The sequence below is a fragment of the Rattus norvegicus genome, chromosome 5 (genome assembly GCF_021556685.1).
Source record: "Rattus norvegicus strain SHRSP/BbbUtx chromosome 5, alternate assembly SHRSP_T2T, whole genome shotgun sequence".
Classification (NCBI taxonomy): Eukaryota; Metazoa; Chordata; class Mammalia; order Rodentia; family Muridae; genus Rattus; species Rattus norvegicus.
The window spans coordinates 8,447,338-8,470,000 of NC_141538.1; the positions used below are offsets into that span (position 1 = coordinate 8,447,338).

General features: G+C 45.7%; 3 protein-coding genes across 8 annotated transcripts in view; 2 read left to right on the forward strand and 1 right to left on the reverse strand.

Moving 5' to 3' along the window:
* The window catches only part of Rdh10 (retinol dehydrogenase 10), a 28,851-nt gene extending 20,864 nt beyond the window's left edge, over window positions 1-7,987 (reverse strand). The window contains exons 1-2 of one of the 3 annotated variants that reach the window (XM_087549581.1): window positions 7,442-7,664; window positions 6,015-6,250 (exon numbers count right to left, since the gene is read on the reverse strand). In XM_087549581.1, the coding sequence (XP_087405707.1) occupies window positions 6,015-6,044 (30 nt within the window). In that variant the 5' untranslated portion in view covers window positions 6,045-6,250; window positions 7,442-7,664. 3 annotated transcript variants of the gene reach the window in all.
* A 1,612-nt stretch (window positions 7,988-9,599) lies between these two features.
* Rpl7 (ribosomal protein L7) lies at window positions 9,600-12,612 on the forward strand. Its single transcript, NM_001100534.1, has 6 exons — window positions 9,600-9,614; window positions 10,253-10,397; window positions 10,604-10,770; window positions 11,099-11,346; window positions 12,067-12,276; window positions 12,548-12,612. Exons 1-5 carry the CDS (start codon window positions 9,601-9,603, stop codon window positions 12,273-12,275), a joined length of 783 nt encoding a protein of 260 aa, NP_001094004.1. The 5' UTR covers window position 9,600; the 3' UTR covers window position 12,276; window positions 12,548-12,612.
* A 5,375-nt stretch (window positions 12,613-17,987) lies between these two features.
* C5h8orf89 (similar to human chromosome 8 open reading frame 89) overlaps window positions 17,988-22,663 on the forward strand; it is a 22,050-nt gene continuing 17,374 nt past the window's right edge. Inside the window, exon 1 of one of the 4 annotated variants that reach the window (XM_087659986.1) lies at window positions 17,988-18,185. The gene's annotated coding sequence lies outside the window, so the exon portion shown is untranslated. 4 annotated transcript variants of the gene reach the window in all.

Genomic DNA, 22,663 nt, shown 5'->3' on the forward strand with positions numbered 1-22,663 from the left:
CATTCCTTGAGCTGAGAATTGGGGACTGTCCATAAGGGCCTGCCATCCTTATAAAGACACTACTGGCCCATGTGGAAACATCTGGAGTCTGTTTCTCTTGCATAATTGTGCTATGTGTCTGTCTGCTTCTGAGAAAAGGAATCCCTCTGCAGCCCAGACTGGCACCTAACTCATGACAATCCTGACTCAGCCTCCCAAATTTTTGGTTTATAGGCATGAGCCACTATTGGACATTTTATTTTCTTTTTTGAAAAAACTATTGACTTCTGTTGTCTTCCAATAAAACAATTTCTTCTCAAATGGCAGCAGCATTTCTGGGAAGCAGGATTCTCTCAGGGCAGTGAGGTGTCTAGTCCAACTGAGGTTGAGACCACACTAGGGGACATAGTAGATACTAAACTGGGAGGATAGGTGGAAACCGGCTTTGGAAGGTTCAAGACACCATGCTAATGGTCTTTGGTTTCCGACTGTGAGCACCTAAGGTTTTAAGTACCATATTTCAAACTCAATACTACTTAGATAAGCCAGGTTTGGGCAGCAAAGAATAGGAAAAAGGTCCAGAGGCTCGTTAGACTTGTCTGCAAAGGACTTTTGAAGAGGACAGGATAGACAACTGCTGCCAAGCTGGTGACTTAAGAGGGGGTTAGCTTAGTACCAATGGACAGGGGAAGAGGTGAGTAGCTAAGGTAAGCACGAGTTTGCTAATGGCCTAGTCAGTTAGGCAACTGAACCAGATCACCCAGTTAGATAGAGGCACAGTGTGAATGGCGTGGACACACATCACTAAGGAGCTGGAGAGCTAAGGTGGAGGAAGGGTGGAATCCCTTGCATTTCAAAGAGATAGTCAAGGGTACATTCTGTGAGAACACAGGCTTCCCTTTGCACCAGGCACCGAAGGAGCACTGCTAAGGAGCACTGCTAACTGCCCAGACAGTTGAGAATTTACGGCACATGATATCTAGTGCTTCCTAAACAAGTCTGACAACCAGGCACACATTAGCCCACATTAAAGATGAAGGGACACTTTGTGCGAAGGACACAGCATCTTGCTCTGGCTTACACCAGCGATGCAAAGTACATTACATCACACTGTAAGTTGTGATGCTCCAAGCAACGGACCTGGGCCCCACAGTCCCGCATGCCTCCAAGCAGCTGCCGATCTAGAAATGTTTCATCAGTTTTCAGCGGCCACAGAATCTGACAAGGGGTCTAGGCTGCCCTCAGCTCAGCCTCCACCCTTACTCCCAGCGTTGTTCACAGACTCTTACACACAGAGCGTGCATGGAGGGAGAGAAGCCAGTTCTGGCACACTGTCAAAGACACATGACAAACCCCACATTTGGAGCACCCATCCTAAAACAGGAAAGCGATATTCTATAAAGCATTTAGTTTTATAATATTAGTGTGAAGGAGAAAGCATTAGACAAATAATTTTATGAGTACTTTAGAAATAAAAATTTAAATTCTAAGTCTAAGAGAACTTAAGCTAAACTATATTTCTCTAGTCTGAGAATATAGGAATAGATATATAAGATCAAAACCCAGTAAATCTCATAAGAACTCAAAATGTTAATGATCAGGGACTATTCTTGAGACATTAGGTACCATGGCAGTGTGCTAATGTCTTTAAGTGCTGCTTATTCTGGTCTAGCTGGTGGGCTTTTACTTTACTTGGATGGATTTTAACTAAATAGACTTTAGACGTTTGGATATAGATAAATGCTGAATTCAGTAATTAGTATTTTAAAACTGTGAAACCTTTTAAGTTAAGTGGTCTATTAATTAACTACCAATTATCTTGTCTGACTACCATATCAATAGAAGTAAATTACTGACTAGCTATCTGACAGATTCAGTCCTTCACCATGGAGAATTTCTTCTGTACATAAAAGGCCTGGGGTTGAACACTTTTGCTTTCCTCTTTTGGGCAATCAGGGATCAGTTTGCCATTTTGATAAAAGCCAAACACAGTCCCTTGGTCAAAAAGGACCTACAGATAAACTCTGGCTTAGAAACAAACAGATTCTACTCCTGCTCCAGAAAAACAGTAAGTAAAGCTGAGCTAATTATTCTGGGGAAGTGTGAGATCGTAGCCACTGTATGCAGGCCTGGCTTCTCTGTCACTTGGTAGAATAGAGGTTTGTTTTCAAGTTCTTGTTTCTTGAGAAAATGATTTCCAGGCAAATGTGCACTTGTCCTCAGTGGTCTTATTCCACAGCTCACTAAAGCCTACCCCGCATCATTCATTTTCTGACTGTTGACCAGGAGAAGGTTCCTGGAAGATTTGCTAGGCACAAAATGACTCTACAAGTTAATGTCAATGCTGACCAGAGGGGTGTGACAAATATGAGAGGTGGCCGAAAAGCCTTCTGAGTCTGCCAAGTGCACTTGGCTCAGAAAGACATGGCCACTGCAATACAGGTTCTCTTCTGGAGGCCTGAGTCACAGGGAAAATGAAAGATGGCTGCCATGCATTCAGTCTGAGTCTGATTCACACTGGCCTACAATAGCTCTTTTAAAAGCCTGACCTTCACACCAAGTAGTAGGCATAGTGCATGAAGGAAAGACGAGTACACCGGGCAGGGACAAGAGGAATAGGAGATTTGGGTAGTGCAAAGGGATATGCAAATAATGAATGGAAGCCAACTCTGACTTGAAGTCTTGGCAGCTTGACTTAGTCCAGCACAATGTTTCCCTTTCCAGAAGTCACAGCATGGACCCAAGTGAGTGCTTGCTGAATAGGTTATCTTCGAAATATTTAAGCACAAGCTCATCACATATGATCAACTATTTCTTAACTAAGAATACAGCTCCAGTGGGGTGTGTGTGTGTGTGTGTATGTATGTGTGTGTGTGTGTGGTATGTATGTGTGTGTGTGTGTGTGTGTGGTGTGTATGTGCATTATGTATGTATGTGTTGTATGTGTATGTGCATGTACATGTGTTGTGTTGTGTGTATGTGTGGAGGAGTTTGGGTATAACAAACTGTCACCAGACAGTTTGTCATCAACTTTGCTATGTAGATAGTTATCCCAAAAAGCACTTCTTATGCATCAAAGGACAAAATATACCACAAAGAGTTAGTGGAAATGGAAAAAACAAACAACAAAAAGTTTTAACTGTAGCTTCATTGGAAAGTAAGGGTTGAGGCTATGGTGTAGCTTAGGAATAAAGTATTTACCTATCATGTGCAAGAACCAGAGGACAGGCTCCTTACAGTTCCCAAATCCGGGAATACCAGTAAAGGCACGGGTTGGGAGGGAAGCTTACATCACCATCTTGAAATAGACCTTAAGAGGAGAAGGAGGGGAGAAAGAGAGAGTTCTGGGCAGTAAGAGGGGGCCATAAAAGTAGTAGCTGGAGTCTGTAGGGCACCTCCAGAGTGGAAGTCACGTGCTACTCTAGTTTACTCTAAATGAACATGACTTGAACTCTGAGTCAGGATCAACACACAACTTGTTATTCTATGAAAACAGACACTGACTGCTACTTAAAAGTTGGTCTCAAGATGATCTATCCAAATAGTTGAATGTACTCTCTGCTCAGCAGATCCACAATTTTAACTGAATGGGGCAACTTCTTTTCCCCACCTAGGCACAGTCGAAAGACTCACTGATCATTTTCTTCTGAAACAAGAACAACAGAAGCCAAGGTGAGATCAGGTGGCATCTTTGAAAACATAGCACTTAGTCTTCAACTAAGAAAGAGTAGACGGGGAGGTGAGCTCAAGTGGTGCTTGGCAATGCTACTTAACCCTACAGCAACTGCCGGAAAGAGGCAAACAGTCTTCTCTTATGTTCTAGTTGCTACTCTCAACTTCTCCAAAGCTTTCTCAAGTCTTGGCAAGAAGTCAGAAATTCCAATGCTAAAATGAATTTTCTGACTCAATATTGAAAATAAAATCTTAAGTTTAGATGCTTAGGGGAAAAACAGCTGGAGAATTCAGGAGCCTCCCATAGTTTAATACAAAGTGATGTCATTAGCAACCAGGCTTCCAAGAACTCCCTAAATTGTGTGGTTAAGCAACTTCTCAGAGCTCAGTGAGGAGGGCAGGAAGGTGCAGCTCACCCTTGGTGCATGGTCCAGAGTAGGAGCTGATGTGAGCTCTTCCTGTAGAAAGCGGCCACAGTGAACCTGCACGACCTGTGTCCACTCACAGGCGGCTGTGGGCTTTCCTTCTTAGCACTGAATCAGCACTTATAGAATGTCTAGAGAAGGTTTCTGCTGTTCTGTGGTGTTTAACTGAAGGCTGGATGGCTTCTTTAAAAACCTGGATATATTTACATTTTTATGTTATCAAAATAATTTCACAGAGAACAGTCAGGATGCTGAAAGGAGGGAACTTAGTGAGGGGAAAAGTTTACAGTTAGGAAATCTCACACCACCTCAGTCAAAGGTTATTGAGGAAGAAAATCTGTCTCTGGCTCATACTGATCATCCAATAGTTGCGTAGGTTTTTAAGACTAGCAAGTCAACTAGAATCAACTAGAATTTCTGTGGTAGCTCAACAACATGTGAAAAATGGAAGCCATACTCTACCTGCGACTTGTTTGTTTTGGAGCCCTGGAATTCACTGTTACCAGGCTAACCTTGCCTCATAGGGATCCAGTTGCCTCTGTCTCCTGAGTGCTGAGGGTAAGGAGGTGTGGTCATGTCTGACGCAGGCACATGGCCAGGCCCACTATTTTTATTCAGAATTACAAACATATAGTATTCTTGACAAGTTGTCTGCCTTCACTCAGTCATGTCAGTGCTGTGACACGTAACGACTGTTCTCAGCAGCAGAAAGCTTGTCTGTTGCTTACACACGCTGCACACCTAGTACATGCAAGTGCTTGTCCCACTATATTTAGTGATCTTTTCATTTAAGAAAATGCCTCGATGAGTGACTTCAGCCTATTCATGTTTATTTCTAGAAGCTTGGAAGTAAATTATATAAAGCTAGTGCTTCCAAATAAAAATTAGGATAAGCTTCACCAAGAACCAGAGAAGAGGCCTAATACTGGATAAGCAACATCTGAACACTTCTGAAGCCAGATTAAGTTTTTAAGCAGTTGCTAAAAAATTAATGAGGTTTAATGTGACCTATTTAAGAGAAACAGTTCTTTGTTGACTTCTACGAGAGGTCTCTGCCTATGGGAGTATAATTCTATCTCCCTACCCTCTCTCTTTCTTTGTCCCTTAGTGCTAGGAATGTAACCCAAGGCATGCACACACTCAGCACTCTGGAGTGAGCTACCCCACTCCTCCTTATCCCCTTTACTGTTATTATTTTCTGTCTATATAAGAACAGGGAAAAGAAAAAGAAAAATGTACAAATTGGATCAATGCTGCAAGCACAGAATTAGGGGGAAACTTCACATCACCTATATCGACAATTTAGCTAAAACGCTGGCGTTACGGTAGCCCTGTGGGAACAGAAGACCCTCCCTATCCCTGGTGCTGCAGGAGCTGCAATGGCTAAAGGCAAACACAGTCTGAGTTCCTGCTCACCAGGCCTCATAAATCCCCTGTTCAAAGATCCTGGGTAAGCCTACAGTGTTCCGAGATGCCCAAGATGCCCGCCGTTCTGCACCGTGTGGACGGCGGGGAGATAAGTAGCTGCCAGGGTGCCCTGAGCACTCACTCCCAGGGAGCCACAGCTGCTGATCGCAGAATGTCTGGGACTTTCTAAATGTGGCTGAGCAGTAGTTTGGAAGCCTAACCCCTGACTTTACGAATTCATAAGAACCAGGGTTTTATAAACTCAACAGAAAGCTAAATAAACAAAGCCAGGGCTTACACTCCCTCTTGTTACTGTTACAGCAATCTTTCAAACTAGTTCCCATAGTCAATTTCTGCCTTCTTAAGATAAGGAAGGGGAGCAGTTTAACATGGCCAACACTGTAGCGCCTCACTGGATGAACTCCTCACTAGACGAGGACCGTGTATAGAGGGCACAGATGGCGCATGCTTCTCTTCCCAGTCTTCTCATTGAGGAGGGCTAGGAATAAAAACAAAGACATTTGTATTTACCCAGAAGTGTGCGTGGCAGTTGACCATCATGGTTCTCTCAATGAGCTCATCAGGACATTCCAGAAGGTGATGTCCAGAAACCACACCAGCGTTATTGACCAGGACCGAGACCTCACCAACCTCCTTGCGGACCCTTTCAGCTGTCAGGTAGACATTCTCTCTCTTCCCCACATCACAGGTATAGGTAAAAACCTGTAAGTTACATGGGGGCAGGATTTCCTCCTCACCGTTCCCAGCTGTCCTCGGAAGTCCAGATGAGGGGAGAATGCAAGAGAGAAGGGGGTGCAGAAAGTGAGCCACGAGACAGTAGGACAAAAATCATACAAAGCAAAATACTACAGTGAGCTTCAAATTTCTAACACTGTAATGCTTGCCAATAATTCAGCTTACAGCTGCCTTCCTCCCCTGAAAGTCTTTGGGAATTACTGGACAACCTTGCTTAGGGGAAAGTCATGTAATTGTGGCAAGTCCAATACAAGTAGACCACATGGGATCAACTTGCTGGAGCTAGACACCTGCAAAGAACTGATCTCAGCCCAGAGAATAGCACACATTACACATTCCAGCTTGCTGATGGGGGTGGGGAGGAAGCCAGTGGGAGAGTGCTGCCCTCAAAACAGAAATTCACTTTAAGGCTCAAACTGTAAGCAACAATCTGAACTCATTCAAAGCCAAGAAATGAATGAGCAGTTCTAATGAAAGAATGCAGGTCACTGGCTTAATTTTAAACTGATTCCCCTAAGAATTAATCTCACAAATGAAGTTTAGACCTTAGAGTCCAAACAGCATCAAAATCAAAATACCTTCCCTAAAGCATTGCTTTCTTTTAGGGTTGGGCAGGAAGCACAAACGCCCAAATTTGTTGCTTCTCTAAACTAGCTTTAAAAATGTAGCATTTTGAACCTTACATAAAAAAACAGCTTCCGGTAAGTTTGGTAACAAATGACAGGTATATGGGAAAGTGGAGCCCAATTCAATCTAGCTGTTAATTTTCCTAGACCAGTATCTATAGTGAATCATGATTTCCACTTAGACTTTTAAAAAGTTTCAGATGCAAACTAATTGTTAAATACATAAGATGCAGACTGGGGTGCCTCCGGACCAGGAGAGAATTTTACAAAAGGCCAAAATCATTGAAGCACTTACTCAGGAGTATGGGAAGCCCTGTCATTTACTCCGGGTTGGTTACTAAAGCACTTAAGGCTGGGGAAACAATGTCATTATTTTCCAGGAGCTAAAGTTATAGTGAAGGGATCTATAGCACCCTAGTTTAAGCGGCTCAGACCTCACAGAAACAGATAACTGCTTCACTCCACTGTGGAAACAACTTCCCAAAGACTCTAGCTTCCCACCATGCCACATGCAAGTCCGACTGAGAAATTGCTTTCGGATCCAAACCTGTGCTAGCCAAGTTTCCCCTGTCTTACACTACTCGCAGAGTTTAGGAAACCCCAGCTTGGGGATGAAGAAACAGGATCTCCGGTGTTTGGCACGCTTCCAGTCTTCTAACCCAGAAAATCGTGCTCTCTTATCAAAGGGCAAATTCCACTCGCCTTCCAGAAGACCAGTGGGGTGTTCCTTTCCTGGAGAGCGAGGCTGCCCATGACAGTGGGCAGTGCAGACCCTCTGGGGTGGGGAGATGTTTGACCCAACAATGCACTGGCAGTTACCTTGCAGAGCAGCGGCGTCGGCCGCCTCCAGGTCCCGGTAGATGTGGCGCACCATGCCTGCGGTCTCCTCATTGCTCTGCGTGTTGATGTCCCAGAGAACCAGCAGTGCCCGGCGTCGAGCGAACTCCAGAGCGAAGAGGCGGCCCAGGCCGCTGCCCGCGCCCGTGATGAGGCACACCTGGCCGGCCACGCTCTTCTCCTTGGGCCGCACCAGCCAGCGCGCCGCGGCCAGCACGAACGCCCACAGCACTTTGAAAGTGACCAGGAAGAACTCCACCACGATGTTCATCGCGACGCCCCGGCCCCGCACGAGCCCAGCACCGTGTCCTCACCCTCCCCGCGCCAGACAGCCCAGCTTCTGGCCCCGGGGGCGCTTGTCACCGCGATCCGGACGCGAAGACTGCGCCCCGAGTCCGCCCCCGAGGTGCTGCGGGGCTGAAGTGCGCGGGGCCAGTCCCGCCCGGGCTCGGCGCAGTGGCCACGGGCTGTGCCTGCCGCTGCTGCCTCCCAGCTCGGCGCCTCCTGCTGGCGGCCGCCTGCTTGTCCCGCAGCGCCCGGCCGTCCGGTCCCGCTGCAGCGGCGGTGACAGCCGCGAGTTAGGCGACGCGCGCTGCCCTCATGGCCAAGCCGTCGCCGCCCGAACGTCCCCGGCGCTGCTGCAGCGGCTCCCTGTCCTCCTAAAGCAGGAGTGCGCCAAGCGGATGCCTCGGGTCGCGGGAGTTGTCAACTTGACTCAAGTTGCGGGAGGGTGCGGGCAGGGCCGGGAAGGGGCGAATGCGGGGCGCACGCGAGGGCTGCCAACCGCTCGAGCTGCCAGCGCCGCTCCGGTCCCGTGCCCTGCACTCGTGCCGCTGTCACTCGGGCACCAGGCTCCGCAGCGTAGCTACGCCCGCGAGTCGGAGCTTTCCCAGCCGGCTCTGAGGTAGCTCTACACTCGGCGCTATATAGCCCACCGCCGGGAAGCGCCGGCCGCTGCAGTGGCACCGGCCCTCCCTCAGCTCGGCCCTCCCCGCCCCCGGGCGCACCCCGCCCCCGGCCCAGCCCCCCCTCCCGGCCCGCCCGCCAGCCGGCCGCCCCACCGCGCCGGGCAGCCCCTCTCCCACGACCGTGGCCGAAGCTCCCGCCCTCGTCGCGCCTCTTTTTGCGGCTCACGCTCCCTGCTGTGGGTCGCCGTGGCTTGTGCCTGCCCGGTCCCGCAGCAGAGAACCCCCCCATCCTCCTCCGACCGTCCGGTCGTCGCTCTTCCTGGTCTCGCCACTTTCGCCAACCGAGGGACTGTGGACTCCGCGGCCGGCGATCAGGCTCTGCGGAAGACAGCCCCACAGTCCGGCGAAAAAGGACCTCGGCAGCGCAGCCGAGGTGGGGGAGCAGGGCTGCGTGGGCACGGGCCGCAGAGAACCCAAGAAAGTGACCGACAGTGATTTCAAATCTCAGCTAGCCGCCGGGGATGTGAAGCCTTGGACTCTAATGAGCCTAAGGGGAATCACCGCCGCGAAGGCTGTCCAGAGTGCGGGTCAACGTCGCCCTCCAGCCCCGAGGGTTATGGAGTGATGCATGCTGGGACTTGTAGTTTACATGCATGAACGTGCCTTTTGGGTACAACGATTCCGCAGAACTGGACCTTAAGGTTGTCAACGCAACCTGGGGAAATTAAGCCCAGAGCTGACAAGGTGTCCCCGCAGTATTCATTAAAAAAAAATTACTCAGTGCATTTGTTTTCCCATGAGTTTTACCGTAAAGTTGACTGGCCGTGACTAAGACAAGCTGTTAATTTTGCGCCTACGAAGTGAGCTCTCAATTCTAGATTATTTTCAGGCTTATCTCAGGACAGCTATCAGGCGTGGGGCTTCGCGCTCTCGGACCTTTAAGGGGGCAGTGCGCATGCGCCAGCTTCCTCTCTTTTTCCGGCTGGAACCATGGAGGCTGTACCGTAAGTCGATTCTCCTCTTTCCAAGAATCCTTCTCCATCCCCGAAACTAGAGCCATTGTGTCTCACTTTTCCTGTATCTGAGTGTACCCCGAACCACTGCCTACCTGTCTGGGTGTTTGTGACGCTGTGATACTAGGAGGGGGAGCGGGTGGCCTACACGCGTAGGCCTGGGCGATACCAGGAGCAACCCGAGGGCCAACTGCGGATCCGGCTACTTGGCTGGAGATCCATTCTTCGATAGAATGTGTTCCGCGGAATGAGTTGCTTCGTAGCTAAAGTGATCTTAGCCGTCTGCCGACCTGCCTCCTTCAGCATGTGGAGCAAACGGGGACAGTTGAGTGTGACTAAAAGTGTGTAGTAACAGTTTCGTCAGCGTGGCTTAGCAACTTGTAGTACCAGCAACTTGTAGGCCAGGACTGAGGACCTGGAATAAGCAGAAGTCTCATTCATTTCATGTCATACGTGTTTACCCTTAAGCTGATGTGTGTGTGAGGTGAAGGCTGTGGGCGGTGAACTCTGCATCTGCAGTAGAGCATGCGGGATCTGCTGGTTAGAGTGGGTGACAGTTTTGGCTACAGTACTGAGCACCTAGTTTGTGTGGTACTTCACCTATTAACAATGTCCTCTGCTAATGACAGAGAGAAGAAAAAGAAGGTTGCCGCTGCGCCAGGAACCCTTAAGAAGAAAAAGGTTCCTGCGGTGCCAGAAACCCTTAAGAAAAAGCGAAGGAATTTCGCAGAGTTGAAGGTCAAGCGCCTGAGGAAGAAGTTTGCCCTGAAGACAGTAAGTAAACTCTGGAGGCCCTTAGTGGGCCAGGGAGCTCCTTAGGTTAGGGCTGGGATCGGAGTAAGTTTAATAATACTGCTAGAAATGCGTGTCTGGCTGCTGGAGAGAAAGGAGCTTCCTGGTGGCAGGGCGGTTGTATAGAGCTGATACTGCGGCTGTTTCAGAGCGAAGGATTATGAATAACTGGCCATTTTGGTTTTCAGCTGCGAAAGGCAAGGAGGAAGCTCATCTATGAGAAGGCAAAGCACTATCACAAGGAGTACAGACAGATGTACCGGACTGAGATTCGCATGGCTAGGATGGCGAGGAAAGCTGGCAACTTCTATGTGCCCGCAGAACCAAAATTGGCCTTTGTCATCAGAATCCGAGGGTGAGTTCACTTGGCATGGTGTTCTGGGAGTAGTGGTGCGGAGGCATTGACTAGTGTGGCTGCAGTTGGGGAGGGGGCAGAAATCACTGGGGGGCTTGCTTGTGGGGCCTGTGCCTAAGCTGCCTGCTCTGACCGCATGGTATCAGTGTCCTGCAGTTGTCTAAGAGCTTGAAATACAACATAGTATTGCAGCAAAGATGTCTATAGAAGTAAACATTGAGTCAGGAATCAAGAGGTAAGAGGAGGCAAGCTGGCAGTAGTGATAGAGGAGACCGGCTGTGGGGACTTGGTTATCTCTTACTGGGTCGTTTTGGTCTCTTTGTGACAGTATCAATGGAGTGAGCCCAAAGGTGCGCAAGGTGCTGCAGCTGCTCCGTCTCCGGCAGATCTTCAATGGCACCTTTGTGAAGCTCAACAAGGCTTCAGTGAACATGCTGAGGATCGTGGAGCCCTACATTGCATGGGGGTACCCCAACCTGAAGTCAGTAAACGAGCTCATCTACAAACGAGGCTATGGCAAAATCAATAAAAAGCGCATTGCCTTGACAGATAACTCCTTGGTTGCTCGATCTCTTGGTAGGTTATGCTTTGGGCGGGGGGATTGATACTAGGCCAAGGTCATGTTTTCTGGCCACACTAAACAAATTTATTTTTATTTTGTATGCATGTGGGTGACCACCCAAAAAAGGTCTTCCTTAATCACCCCACTACACTGTGGGGCTAGGTTCCCCCTGAAGCTCAGGGTTGCATTTCAACCTGGCTGTCTGAACTGTTCCTGTGCAGGGGTCCCACCATTTCTTAGGTTGGGTGTTGGGTCTGAACTCCTGGCGTCAGTCATTCTCGTGCACCTCCATCTCCTGAGCCGTTGTTTCCAACCTGGTCTCACTTAGGACAAATCTTTACATGTCTTAAGTTTGAGACATTTTCTCTGTGTCTGACCTGGAATTCAGGTTCCCTCCCACCTGATAGGATTAAAGGCCTGTGCCACCACACCTGTGTGTGTCTGTCTGTCTGTCTTTCTTTCTTTAATGCCTGCGTGATGGTTAAGTTCTCATTGTGTCTGGAATATTTTAAAAAACTTGATCTTGATGTGTTGTTGCCATGGTAATCCTGCTCAGTACGAGAGGAACCGCAGGTTCAGACATTTGGTGTATGTGCTTGGCTGAGGAGCCAATGGGGCGAAGCTACCATCTGTGGGATTATGACTGAACGCCTCTAAGTCAGAATCAAAAAAAAGAAATAAACAAAAAAAAAAAAAGAAAAAAAACTTGATCTTGGGCTCATTTTTTTTTTCAGGTAAATTTGGCATCATCTGCATGGAGGATCTAATTCATGAGATCTATACAGTTGGAAAACGCTTTAAGGAAGCAAATAACTTCCTGTGGCCCTTCAAACTGTCTTCCCCACGAGGTGGAATGAAGAAAAAGACAACTCACTTTGTAGAAGGTGGAGACGCTGGCAACAGGGAAGACCAGATAAACAGGCTTATTAGACGGATGAACTAAGGTGAGAAAATTAGGTGGGCGGTTGTTTGTTTGTTTGTTTGTTTTTGGAGACAGAATCTCTACATATTTCTGGCAATCGAAAAACTGTAGATTAACCTGGCTTGGAACTCGAGACCTTTGCTTGAAGGCTTTTCTGTGGAATACTTGGTTGGGTGTATCATTGAGTTGTAGTTTGGGAGAAATCTGTCTTCAGTGAAAGCATGCTCCTTTACAACTGATGCTGACTCGTAGCTTGGAGGGCCGACTCTAACGTGTGTGTTTTTCCCTTTCAGGTATTGCCCGTGGTATTTTTATAATCTGGTCGGTTAATAAACAGTCACAGCTTGGCAAATTGAAATGTGTTGGAGTCTTTGTTGACCTGCCTTTGGCCTGTCTACCACTGTGGCAGCTAGTCTTGGAGAGTTCAGTCAGCCTGTGATGTATAAAGTTCCAGTTTATGGTTTGTGAAAGAAATGTTAAAGGCTTTTCTCTGAGAAGAGTTAAATTCTTCATAAGTACTTATGATTTCTAGGAAAATTGTGAAAGTTTGGTGTGCTAGATTTGCTGCTGAAGTTCCATGTCTCAGACTTGGACTTGTGGCCACACCTATACATGAATGCGTTTTTTTTCTGTCCCATCTTTAGTTTTTATTTTTATGTGTATGGATGATTTGCCTGCATGTGTCTATGTGCCACATGCTAAGGGGACTGAGGTTGCTGATTGAGTGAGCTACCGTGTGGGCATTGAAACTCACTGCTCTTCACTGCTGAGCAATCTCTAGTCCTTATGCATTACAAGTACCTTTTAATGTATATTTTAAATAAATTTTGTATTATCATATAGCATTTTAAGCAGTTGAAAAGAAATGGACCAAAACCTAAAAGTTTGGGTGTTTTGTTTTAAACATAAGTCTTCCCATCCTGTCCCACTAAAACCCACTGCATTTAGTTAGGTTACTTACATGAACATAGGTATGTGGGCCTTAACCTGATAAAGGCCAGGTTACCAATGGTTTATACCAGTAAGATATGATTCACTCCCCCATCAATGACTAACTGCTCACCTCAGAAGGAGACATAGAACAGTAAATGTATTTTTTGTTTTAATTATGCCAAAAGTTTTGAATGCAATGTCAAGTAAATGACTTGGTACTGCTGGTGAAAAGTTCTTGTCACATGTTAGGAATTAATTTTTATTAATGGTCCTCCTAGGTAATTTAGGTAATTGAGTCTGAGTTGTGGAGAGGAATCCAGATACTTAGTAAAAAACACATTAATGGTGGTGTGCACCTTTAATCCCAGCGCTCTAGATGAAAGTGAATCTCTGAATTCCATGCTACATAGTGAGATCAAAGGACAAAAAGGGAAGAAAAATGGTGCAGGCTCATTGTGAGCAACATGGTGGCTCTGAGAACTGAACTTGAGTCCTCTGCAGGAACAGTACACTCTTGACCTCTAAGGCATCTCCTAAGGAGCTACATGTCCACTGCCTTGAAGTGTAGACAGCTCAGTTGCTGGAGCCTTTCAGGTTTGGGGGGGGTAGTGCTGTATAGGTGCTGCCCTGGAGAAATTAATACAATTTGGTGGTCTTTATCAGTGTAAGGGGCTGTATGTTTCAACAGGGTCTTAGATAACCCTTTCCTGGAACTCATGTAGTCCAGACTTGCTTTTAATTAAAGTTTTCTAAGTGTTGTCTTAGGTGTGTACCACCATTTGCAGCCAAGATGTTTTTATTTCACAAAACCTGCTACCATTCATGGTGTGCTTTTAAGAGTCCATGGATTTCTCCCCAAAATTAGAAGCCTTTGAGCAAGATAAGCATAGGTAGTTATTTATGTAGGAATGCCTGGGAAGAAGGAAGGCAAGAATGGCATTCCTTTGCGGGTACTCTCATGGGGAGGGGTGGAGTTGATGGTAGAGGTCAAACTCTCATCTATCGGGTGGGAAGATAGGCAGAAAAATAGGATTGCTACAGATAATAATGAAAGTTAAGTTTCTGGCTATCTAAAGTTACTTGTTAATATAGCTTGGACACAAGATTAGCTAGTCTTAACAGTCAAAGTCAAACATAGAAACTTAGGCTCTTGTTTGTTGAACATGGAGAAACTGGTCTGGAAATCAGGAGCTCAGCATTGGTTTCACTGGGTCTTGTCAAGGTGTCAGGCCTACCTATGATCCTTCTGAGGGAAAACAAGATGCCTATAAAACGGACCCACCTTTGTTTTCATTTAAAAACAAAGGGGACAGAAGAGCACTAGCTGTGTTTCCAGAAGACATTCTCAGTGTCCATGATAGCTCACATCCATCTGTAACTACTAGAGTCTTGGTACCTCTAGAAGTCTTCCAAGCATGTATGTAGTACATGGATAGACAAACCACCCATACATGTAAAATTTTAAAAATTAAAGTTGCCTTTGTTTTGTATTTACGAAGGTCCCAGTCTTTACCTACTGGGCCATTTCCTTCGACCCTACTTTCCTTAAGATCCCCTGTGACATTGGACCACTGGAATACACCATGATTTCTCCAACCTAATTCAAACACATCTGCGATCTCATTCTACATGTTCACACGGGCTCCAGGATTTGGGGCATGGGAATTTCACAGGGGACACTGAATTTTTACTTACTCCCAAACTACCTTGTCAATTGTAATCTTGTGTCTGAAACACTGGGTACCCTCTATCCAAACCTAGATAGTCATAATATAGCTTAAAATAACTTGGAGCATTTCTCACACCTGAAACTTTGTTGCTCTTCCTAGCCTGAGGTTGGAGTTCGTGCATGCCTTTAATCCTAGCTCCTGCAGAGACAGGAGAAATCTCTGAGTTCCAGGCCAGCCTCCTCTATAGGATGAGTTCTAAGAACAGCCAAGGTTACACTGTGAAACCTTGTCTCAAAATACCAAAACCAGTAACAACAAAAACAGTTTAAGGAAAGACGGTTAACAGTAGATTATAGTAGCCTCCCTGACTGTTGTCCTGGCAAGTAGTCCGAGCTATATTTTCTAGAATTGGTTCCCACTTTGTTTCAAATGTTTGTGTTCATTCTGAAACTTAATGCTCAATTTAACATTTAAAGGTCCAATGAGATTGGTTGTGATTACATTAAGAGCTTCATCCTCTCTGGAGGTTCCTCAGAAAATTGGACATTGAACTACCTGAGGACCCAGCTATACCTCTCTTGGGCATATACCCAAAAGATGCTCCAACATACAACAAAGACATGCTCCACTATGTTCATAGCAGCCTTATTTATAATAGCCAGAACCTGGAAAGAACCCAGATGCCCTTCAACAGAGGAATGGATACAGAAAATGTGGTACATCTACACAATGGAATATTACTCAACTATCAAAAACAGTGACTTTATGAAATTCATAGGCAAATGGAATGAACTAGAAAATATTATCCTGAGTGAGGTTACTCAATCACAGAAAAACACACTTGGTATGTACTCATTGATAAATGGATATTAGCCAAAAAGTTTGAATTACCCAAGATACAAACCACAGGAAGCTCAAGAAGAAGGATGACCAAAATGTGGATGCTTCCACTCCTTAAAAGGGAAAGAAAATATCCATAGGAAGGAATATGGAAGCAAAGTTTAGAGCAGAGACTCAAGGAATAGCCATTCAGAGCCTGACTCACATGTGGCCCATATATATCTATGTACAGCCACCAAAACTAGGTAAGATTGATGAAGCTAAAAAGTGCATGCTGAAAGGGACTGGATATAGATCTGAGAGACCCATCCAGAGCATGTCTAATACAGAGGTCAATGCTAGCAGCAAAGCACTGAACTGAGAACAGGACCTCCTTGGGGGGAATTAGAGGAAATATTGAAAGAGTTGGAGTTTGCAACCCCATAAAAACAACAAATGCCAACCAACCAGAGCTTCCAGGGACTAAACCACTACTGAAAGACTATACATGGACTGACCAAAGTCTCCAACTGCATATGTAGCAGAGAATAGCCTTGTTGGGGCATCAGTGGAAGGGGAAGCCCTTGATCCTGTCAAGGTCGGGCCCCCAGTGCAGGGGAATATGGGGAGAATGTAAGGGGGATGTATGGGGGGAATACCCGTATGGGGGAGGGGGAGGGGAGGGGATGGGAGGCTTAGGGACAGGCAGGAAACCAGGAAGGGGAATAACATTTAAAATTTAAGTAAAGAAATATATCTGATAAAAAATTTTAAAAAATGATGAACATTCAGCAATCATTTAGTCTTAGCACTTTGGCCAATGATAAATATTTGTTTTCCTAAAATATTTGTTTGTTTTGACATAACTTCCTTTGCCAACAGATTCTTCACTATCATGTCAACCGATTCCAAATATTCTTTAAATGTGGAGAATAATGACAATTGCATGTATGGTCTAATATAGACAAAATTTTCTTTGTTGAATTGATTTTGTAGTTATTTTTATTATTCTAACTTTACAGTCAGAAAATCTTATATCATAGAGAGACTGAGGCCTATCCCATCACTATAGTGTAAGGCACCAATCCCTTACACTATTACTGATGCTATGTTGTGCTTGAAGACAGGAGCTTAGCATGGCTAAGATAGATGAGACAGATGCAGAAACTCACAGCCAAGCATTGGAAGGACATCAGTGACCACTGTGGAAGAGTTAGGTGAAGAATTGAAGGAACTGTAGGGGATAGCAACTCCATAGGAAGACCAACAGTATCTAATAACCAGGACCCTGGGGAGCTTTAGATGAGGTCACCAACCATAGAGCATACATGAACTGGTCCACGGCCCCCGCACATGTGTAGAGGAGGGCTGCCTTGTTCTCAGTGGGAGGGGATATGCCTGATCTTGTAGAGGCTTCATGCCCCCAGGCTAGGGGGATACTCAAGGGGGAGGGCACCCTCTCAGAGGAGAAGGTAAGTGGAGATGGGGGAGAGAAAAACTCTGTGAGGGGGGACCAGGAGGAGGGCAATATTTGAGATGTAAATAAATAAAATAAATAATTAAAAAGTCATAAAAAAAGAGCTTCATTCTCATGGGTAGGATCAGTGCCTTATAAATTGACGGGGCAATAGAGCAGGTCTCTTTACCCTTCTCCATGTGGCATTTGTCTTTCTGGAGGGATGCAGTGTTGCAGAATCTTTTTGAAAGAAAATATCGTACCCTCACCAAACACTGACCATGTCTTCTTCACCTTGATCTTCAATTTCTCAGCAGTAGAACTTTAAGAAAAAAAAGAAGAAAAATAAGATAGAGTTTTAGAGATGCAGAAGAAGAACAGTGCAGAGAGGCAGGATCTGTAGTGTACAGGAGCCAAGAGGGCTACAAGAAGACATTTCAATCGTAAGTGTTTGAATTCTGGTATACTGTTTAATCCATATAATCTCTTCTGTGTGGTTCTCCACTATGCAACCCAGAACTGAATTTATAGCTGGTTTTGAGATGGGCTTGAGACATATTTTCTCCTAATTTCCACCCTTGTCTTAAGGTCTGCTAGTATGCAAACCCAATCCTAAATATGTTTCTTTAGCCTTACTTTTTCATGAATTCTTTGTTATATAAAGTATACATATGTGCGTTTTTATTGGAGGCAGGATCTCGTGCTTCCTAGACTAGCCTTGAACTTACTGTAATGACCTTGAATTGACCCTCCTGCCTCTACACCGTGTGCTCTTTGTGTGATGATAAGCACTAAAAAACCCAAGCCCTGAGGCACGTTAGGAAAACACTCCACCAAAGGTCTAGATGCCCCGCCCCCCGCCCCGCCCCGCTCCACCGGCTCCAGTTCTACGTGAGGGGTTAGCTTTCTCTACCCTGGCATTACAGCCTGGGTCTAATCTGAATTGGCTTTCTTAACCGGGGAACTTCAGCACTGGTGTTTTCTGTGTCAAGCAGTGTGAGGCACAGTGATGGTGAGACCTTACTAAGTAGGTGCAGCTGCTAGATTTCCAAGGTAGGGAGGGGACCCGCTTTTCACAAAATACTTGAAACAATCTAATTACGTTGAATATGAAAAATGAGACTGACACCAGCTGATGTACCAGTGGCCTGGGTAGACAAACTCCCCTCCTTGTCCAACTGCCCATTCTCACCTCTACGCTTGGAAGACTATCAGGACAGCTGTCAGACAGCCCTCGTTTTTTGCATAGCTCCCCTCTCAGAAATGACCCAAAATCAGGAATAGTGTAAGCGGTCTTCTAACCATCTGGGCATCCACCCTGGCTCCATACCCTGACCGGGTTCCTTCTCCGTTCTCTCAGCCATTCCAGCATCCACCCTGGCCCACTATCCTCATGCCAGGCCCTTTGCTGCTGTACCTGCTTAGCTCAGCCGGGCGGCCCCAGGCTACGGGCGCCTAGCAACCAACGGCGCACCGGCCAGGCTGGGCCGCAGCTCCGAGCGCTCACTGGCCCTGGCTGGCCCCGGCCGTGCTGAGCGGCGGCTGTGCCTGGAGCATCGCCGGGCTGCCGGCCGCCGAGCATGCTCGCCCTGAGAGTGGTGCCAGTGCGAGAAGGCTGCCGGCCGCCCGGCCCCGCCGCGGTGGACAGCCCGGAGACGCGGCCAGCCTCGGCCGAGAGCTCGCGTCCACCCACGGCCACCGCTGGCTCCCGCGCTGCCCGCTGCCCCCGCTGGCCGAGACGTCCTCCTTGGTGCCGTGGGTCCGGCACCTGAAGAAGCCCATCTCCTCTGTACAGCTGCGGGGACGGTGAGTGAGGGGAGCCGGGGCTCCAGGCTGGAGGCAGGAAGGGCTCTCCTCAAGAAGGGGAAACTGATGTCTAGAGAGCTACGCGGGACACTCCAAAGCTGCGCTCAAGGCGCTTCAACATCATGGCTTGGGCAAGAGGACATAAGCCGGCACCAATTTGTGGGATCAGGTGGCAGCAAATGAGGATAAAACCGTGAATATTCTTTTCACACCTCTTAGGTTCTGTACAAGCAAAGGACCCTTGCGTTTACTGGACACAACAGCTTTACAAGTTCAGTCTGCACCTCTCCTAAAGCTTAACCCTGAGGTTGAGTGCAGAGATGTGTTTACTTTCTTGGACTACCATGTGGCCCCCTTTCTCCAGCAGTCTCAACTATATGGATCAGAACTCCATATGTTGCCAATTCTCTTTTGTATTTTTCCTGATGTGACCATATTTTGGGGTATAGTTTTTATTTTCATTATAATCTAAAAGTACGAGGAAATAATTGTGCTGGTCACGTAGACTGCTTTATGTGCTGGTCATCCATACTGGTCATATAGCCCCTTTGGAGTCGTAAACGCCAGGGAAACCATAGGGACAAATGCAAACAACTTGACAAACAGTCTTAGGCTATAATGTTCCTGGAGCAAAAGAATCTCAGGCCTTGGCTTGTCTGTCTGCGAGTATGCATATGTAATGTTACATATTACATGTATTAATTAAATGTTAGGATAATGTTTCGTAAAACTTTTGTTGTTACCCTTTCAAAAAACATTGTTTTAAAATTACACATTGGTGGATTTCACTGACTCAGCCCTGAGACTCAGGCTTATTTTCTACTTATTTCCTTTACTAAATACATCCAGTGCTTTCTTTCCTTCCACAGTTTTCCCCTGTTATTTTGGCCACAGGTGATATAACCTGTATATTTCTAATTGATATTGGGTCCAGGTGTTCCATTTTACAAATATTTTACAACAATCAACAGTATTTTTTTTAATTTATTCACTTTCCATCCTGATCGCTATCGCAGCTCCCCAACGATGAACATTCTTGCATGAGGAAACAACAGTTCTGTAGAATAAAGCCCTTGAAACAGAAGTGATGGGTTAGGGGTGGGGGCTGGGAAATGGCTCAGCTCATGAATGCTGGGCATTTGCAGCACAGATGCCTTGCTTCAATTCCAGAACTCACATAAAGGAAGGAAGTGAGAACCAACTCCACAGGGTTGCCCTCTGACCTCCACATGTATGCTATGGCATATGTGCTCCCCCCCCCAACCCCCTTCCTCCTTTGTACAGGAAAAACAGAACCTCTGGGTCAGGTGTATGTACATTAAAATTTTTGACAGAAAATTTGCTTTGATTTTTTGGTATTGATTTGCATTTTCTTTTGGGGGAAGGGGTGTGAGAGTCTCATGTTGCCCAGGCTAGCCTTAAACTCACTGTGTAGCTGAGCTGACCTCTTCCCATTACTTCCCGATTATAAGAGCACCATTATGCAAGGTTTGAGTTACCTTTTCATCAGCAGGCTGTGGTAAAGTATGTTTATTATTTAAAAATAAATCATGGTTTCTGTTTGCAGAGTGCTTATTGCGCATGCTTCTCACCACTGGACACTTAAAAGGATTTTAAAAGTTCAGTCTTTGTCCACTTATGAGAGTGAGAAACATGGCCTAAGGATTATATAACTATCAGAGAACAAAGTCAAAACTGAAATCTAGGTTCACTGTACTCTAGAGCTTGTCTTTGTGGGGTCTGAAGCCTCACTGAGCCGTTGGCTGGCAATCATTTCATAGGAGTTTGAGCATAAAGTTTTCTTTTTTAAAGTTTTATTTTATGAAAATGAGTGCTCCATCTGCCAGTTCACCTGCACACCAGAAGAAGGCATCAAATAGCAGTGTAGATAGCTGTGAGCCACCATGTGGTAGCTGGGATTTGAACTCAGGACCTCTGGAAGAGCAGCCAGTGCTCTTAACTGCTGAACCATGTCTCCAGCCCTGAGCATTGAGTATTAATGTCTTTCTCTGCTACCTCTTGGTCCCTTGTCTCCGAGGTGCTCTGGGCCAGGCTGTCTCTCTAGACCCTCATCCTTTGCCCATTCCTCATCTCTACACCCAGAAGATCTTAAAGCATCATCTGGCTTTTGCCTTTCTCACCCTCCCCCCTTGCCAGCCTAGTAAAGCTCCTGGCCTTGATTTCATCTGAAAATAGATAGTTCTTAACTTTTCATCTCCAGAACTGCTTGGTTCTAGGTTGTGACTGTCCATCGGGTCCCTCTTTATTCTTGCTTTATGCAAGATGGTGTTCCTCAATGCCTGTTAACCTTCTCGCCAGTTCAATCTCTTCGAAATATATATATATATATATATATATATATATATATATATATATATATATATATATATATATCATCTTGGTCAAGTTTACAGCCTCAGTCACCATTAAGTCCCCTTTCCTTTGTCAGGACTTCAACATCCGACCCACTGTCAGTCCCATTCTCAGTGAACTATTTCAATAACTGCTGAGGAGGGCACAGCAGTGCATGCCCATCATCCCAGTATCTGAGAGACTGAGTAGGAGTGAGTTTGTGACCATCCTGGGCTACATAGTAAGATGGCCATATATTGAAAAGAAGAAGAAGAAAAGAAAAAAGAAAAAGACAGTCACTTGTTTTAACAATTTGCCAGCTATTGGAGCATACAGATTCATATATATATTCATATAACATTTCTTGCTTACACTATAACAATTCCAAGGCAGGTATATTTATTAATGGGTGACCTTTCCAATTTTTAGAAGAACCCAGGCTCCGCCCTAATCACTTCACTCTTGTCTACATTCAGCTAACCTACAATAAAGAGTTTTCCTATGTATATATCTTGTACTATTGTGTTGTACACTTTGGGCTCAATAGAATTTCATTAAAAAAAAACAGTAGAAGAGGAAGGAGAAAGTGTGGATACATCAAATTTACTTCTTTTCTCAGTACAGTCAGGACTTAGTGCACCTGGGAATGTCAACTTAGCTTTAGCAGTAACAGTTACCAGAAAGAACTCCCTGGGTTTTTTTTTTTTTAACTTAATTCCTCTTAATAGACTATCTACATTTGCTTCCTAATTATAGATATTTATTTTTACTTTCAGCTCTTAGTGTTGGCATTGTAAATACTTATCTCAATGAATAAATATCTACGCTTTGTTGTATTCACTGGACGTTTGGTCGAAATAAAGCTGAAGCCAGTCTGACTTTTTCCTGCAGTTTGATATTGGGTGATCTTTTCTAGTGAAATAAAAAGTAAGGTTTGCTATCCTTGAAGATAAACACTAGTCTATACCAGTGACTACTTTAGAATAAGTTTCTGGATGTAGAGTTGCTCAGAGACAATATTTACACTTGTGGCTGGAGAGATGGCTCCATGGTTAAGAGCCTTGGCTGTTCTCCCAGAGGACCATGCATGCCCACAGGTGGTTCACAACCCTCTGTAGCTCCAGTCGTAGGCATCTGATGCTGCACTAAGCACACAAGTACGGTTCACAGCCGCATACAGGAAAAATACTCATTTACATAAAGAGGCAAGTAAAATTATATAAAATATAAAAATAAAATGTTTTTATTTTATTTATATGTATCTGCGTATGTGTAGATGTACAGGATAGGACATTGTGAAAGGCAGAAGGTATTGGAAGCTCTAGAGCTATTGTTACATGCAGTAGTGAGCTGTCCAACTCGGGTGCTGGGGA

What these genes read in the sequence shown, in the direction of transcription:
- Rpl7 (NM_001100534.1), top strand. An exon ending in AGAAGTTTGCCCTGAAGACA is followed by an intron (nt 10,398 to 10,603) that starts GTAAGTAAACTC and finishes TTTGGTTTTCAG; the next exon opens with CTGCGAAAGGCAAGGAGGAA. An exon ending in CTTGGTTGCTCGATCTCTTG is followed by an intron (nt 11,347 to 12,066) that starts GTAGGTTATGCT and finishes TTTTTTTTTCAG; the next exon opens with GTAAATTTGGCATCATCTGC.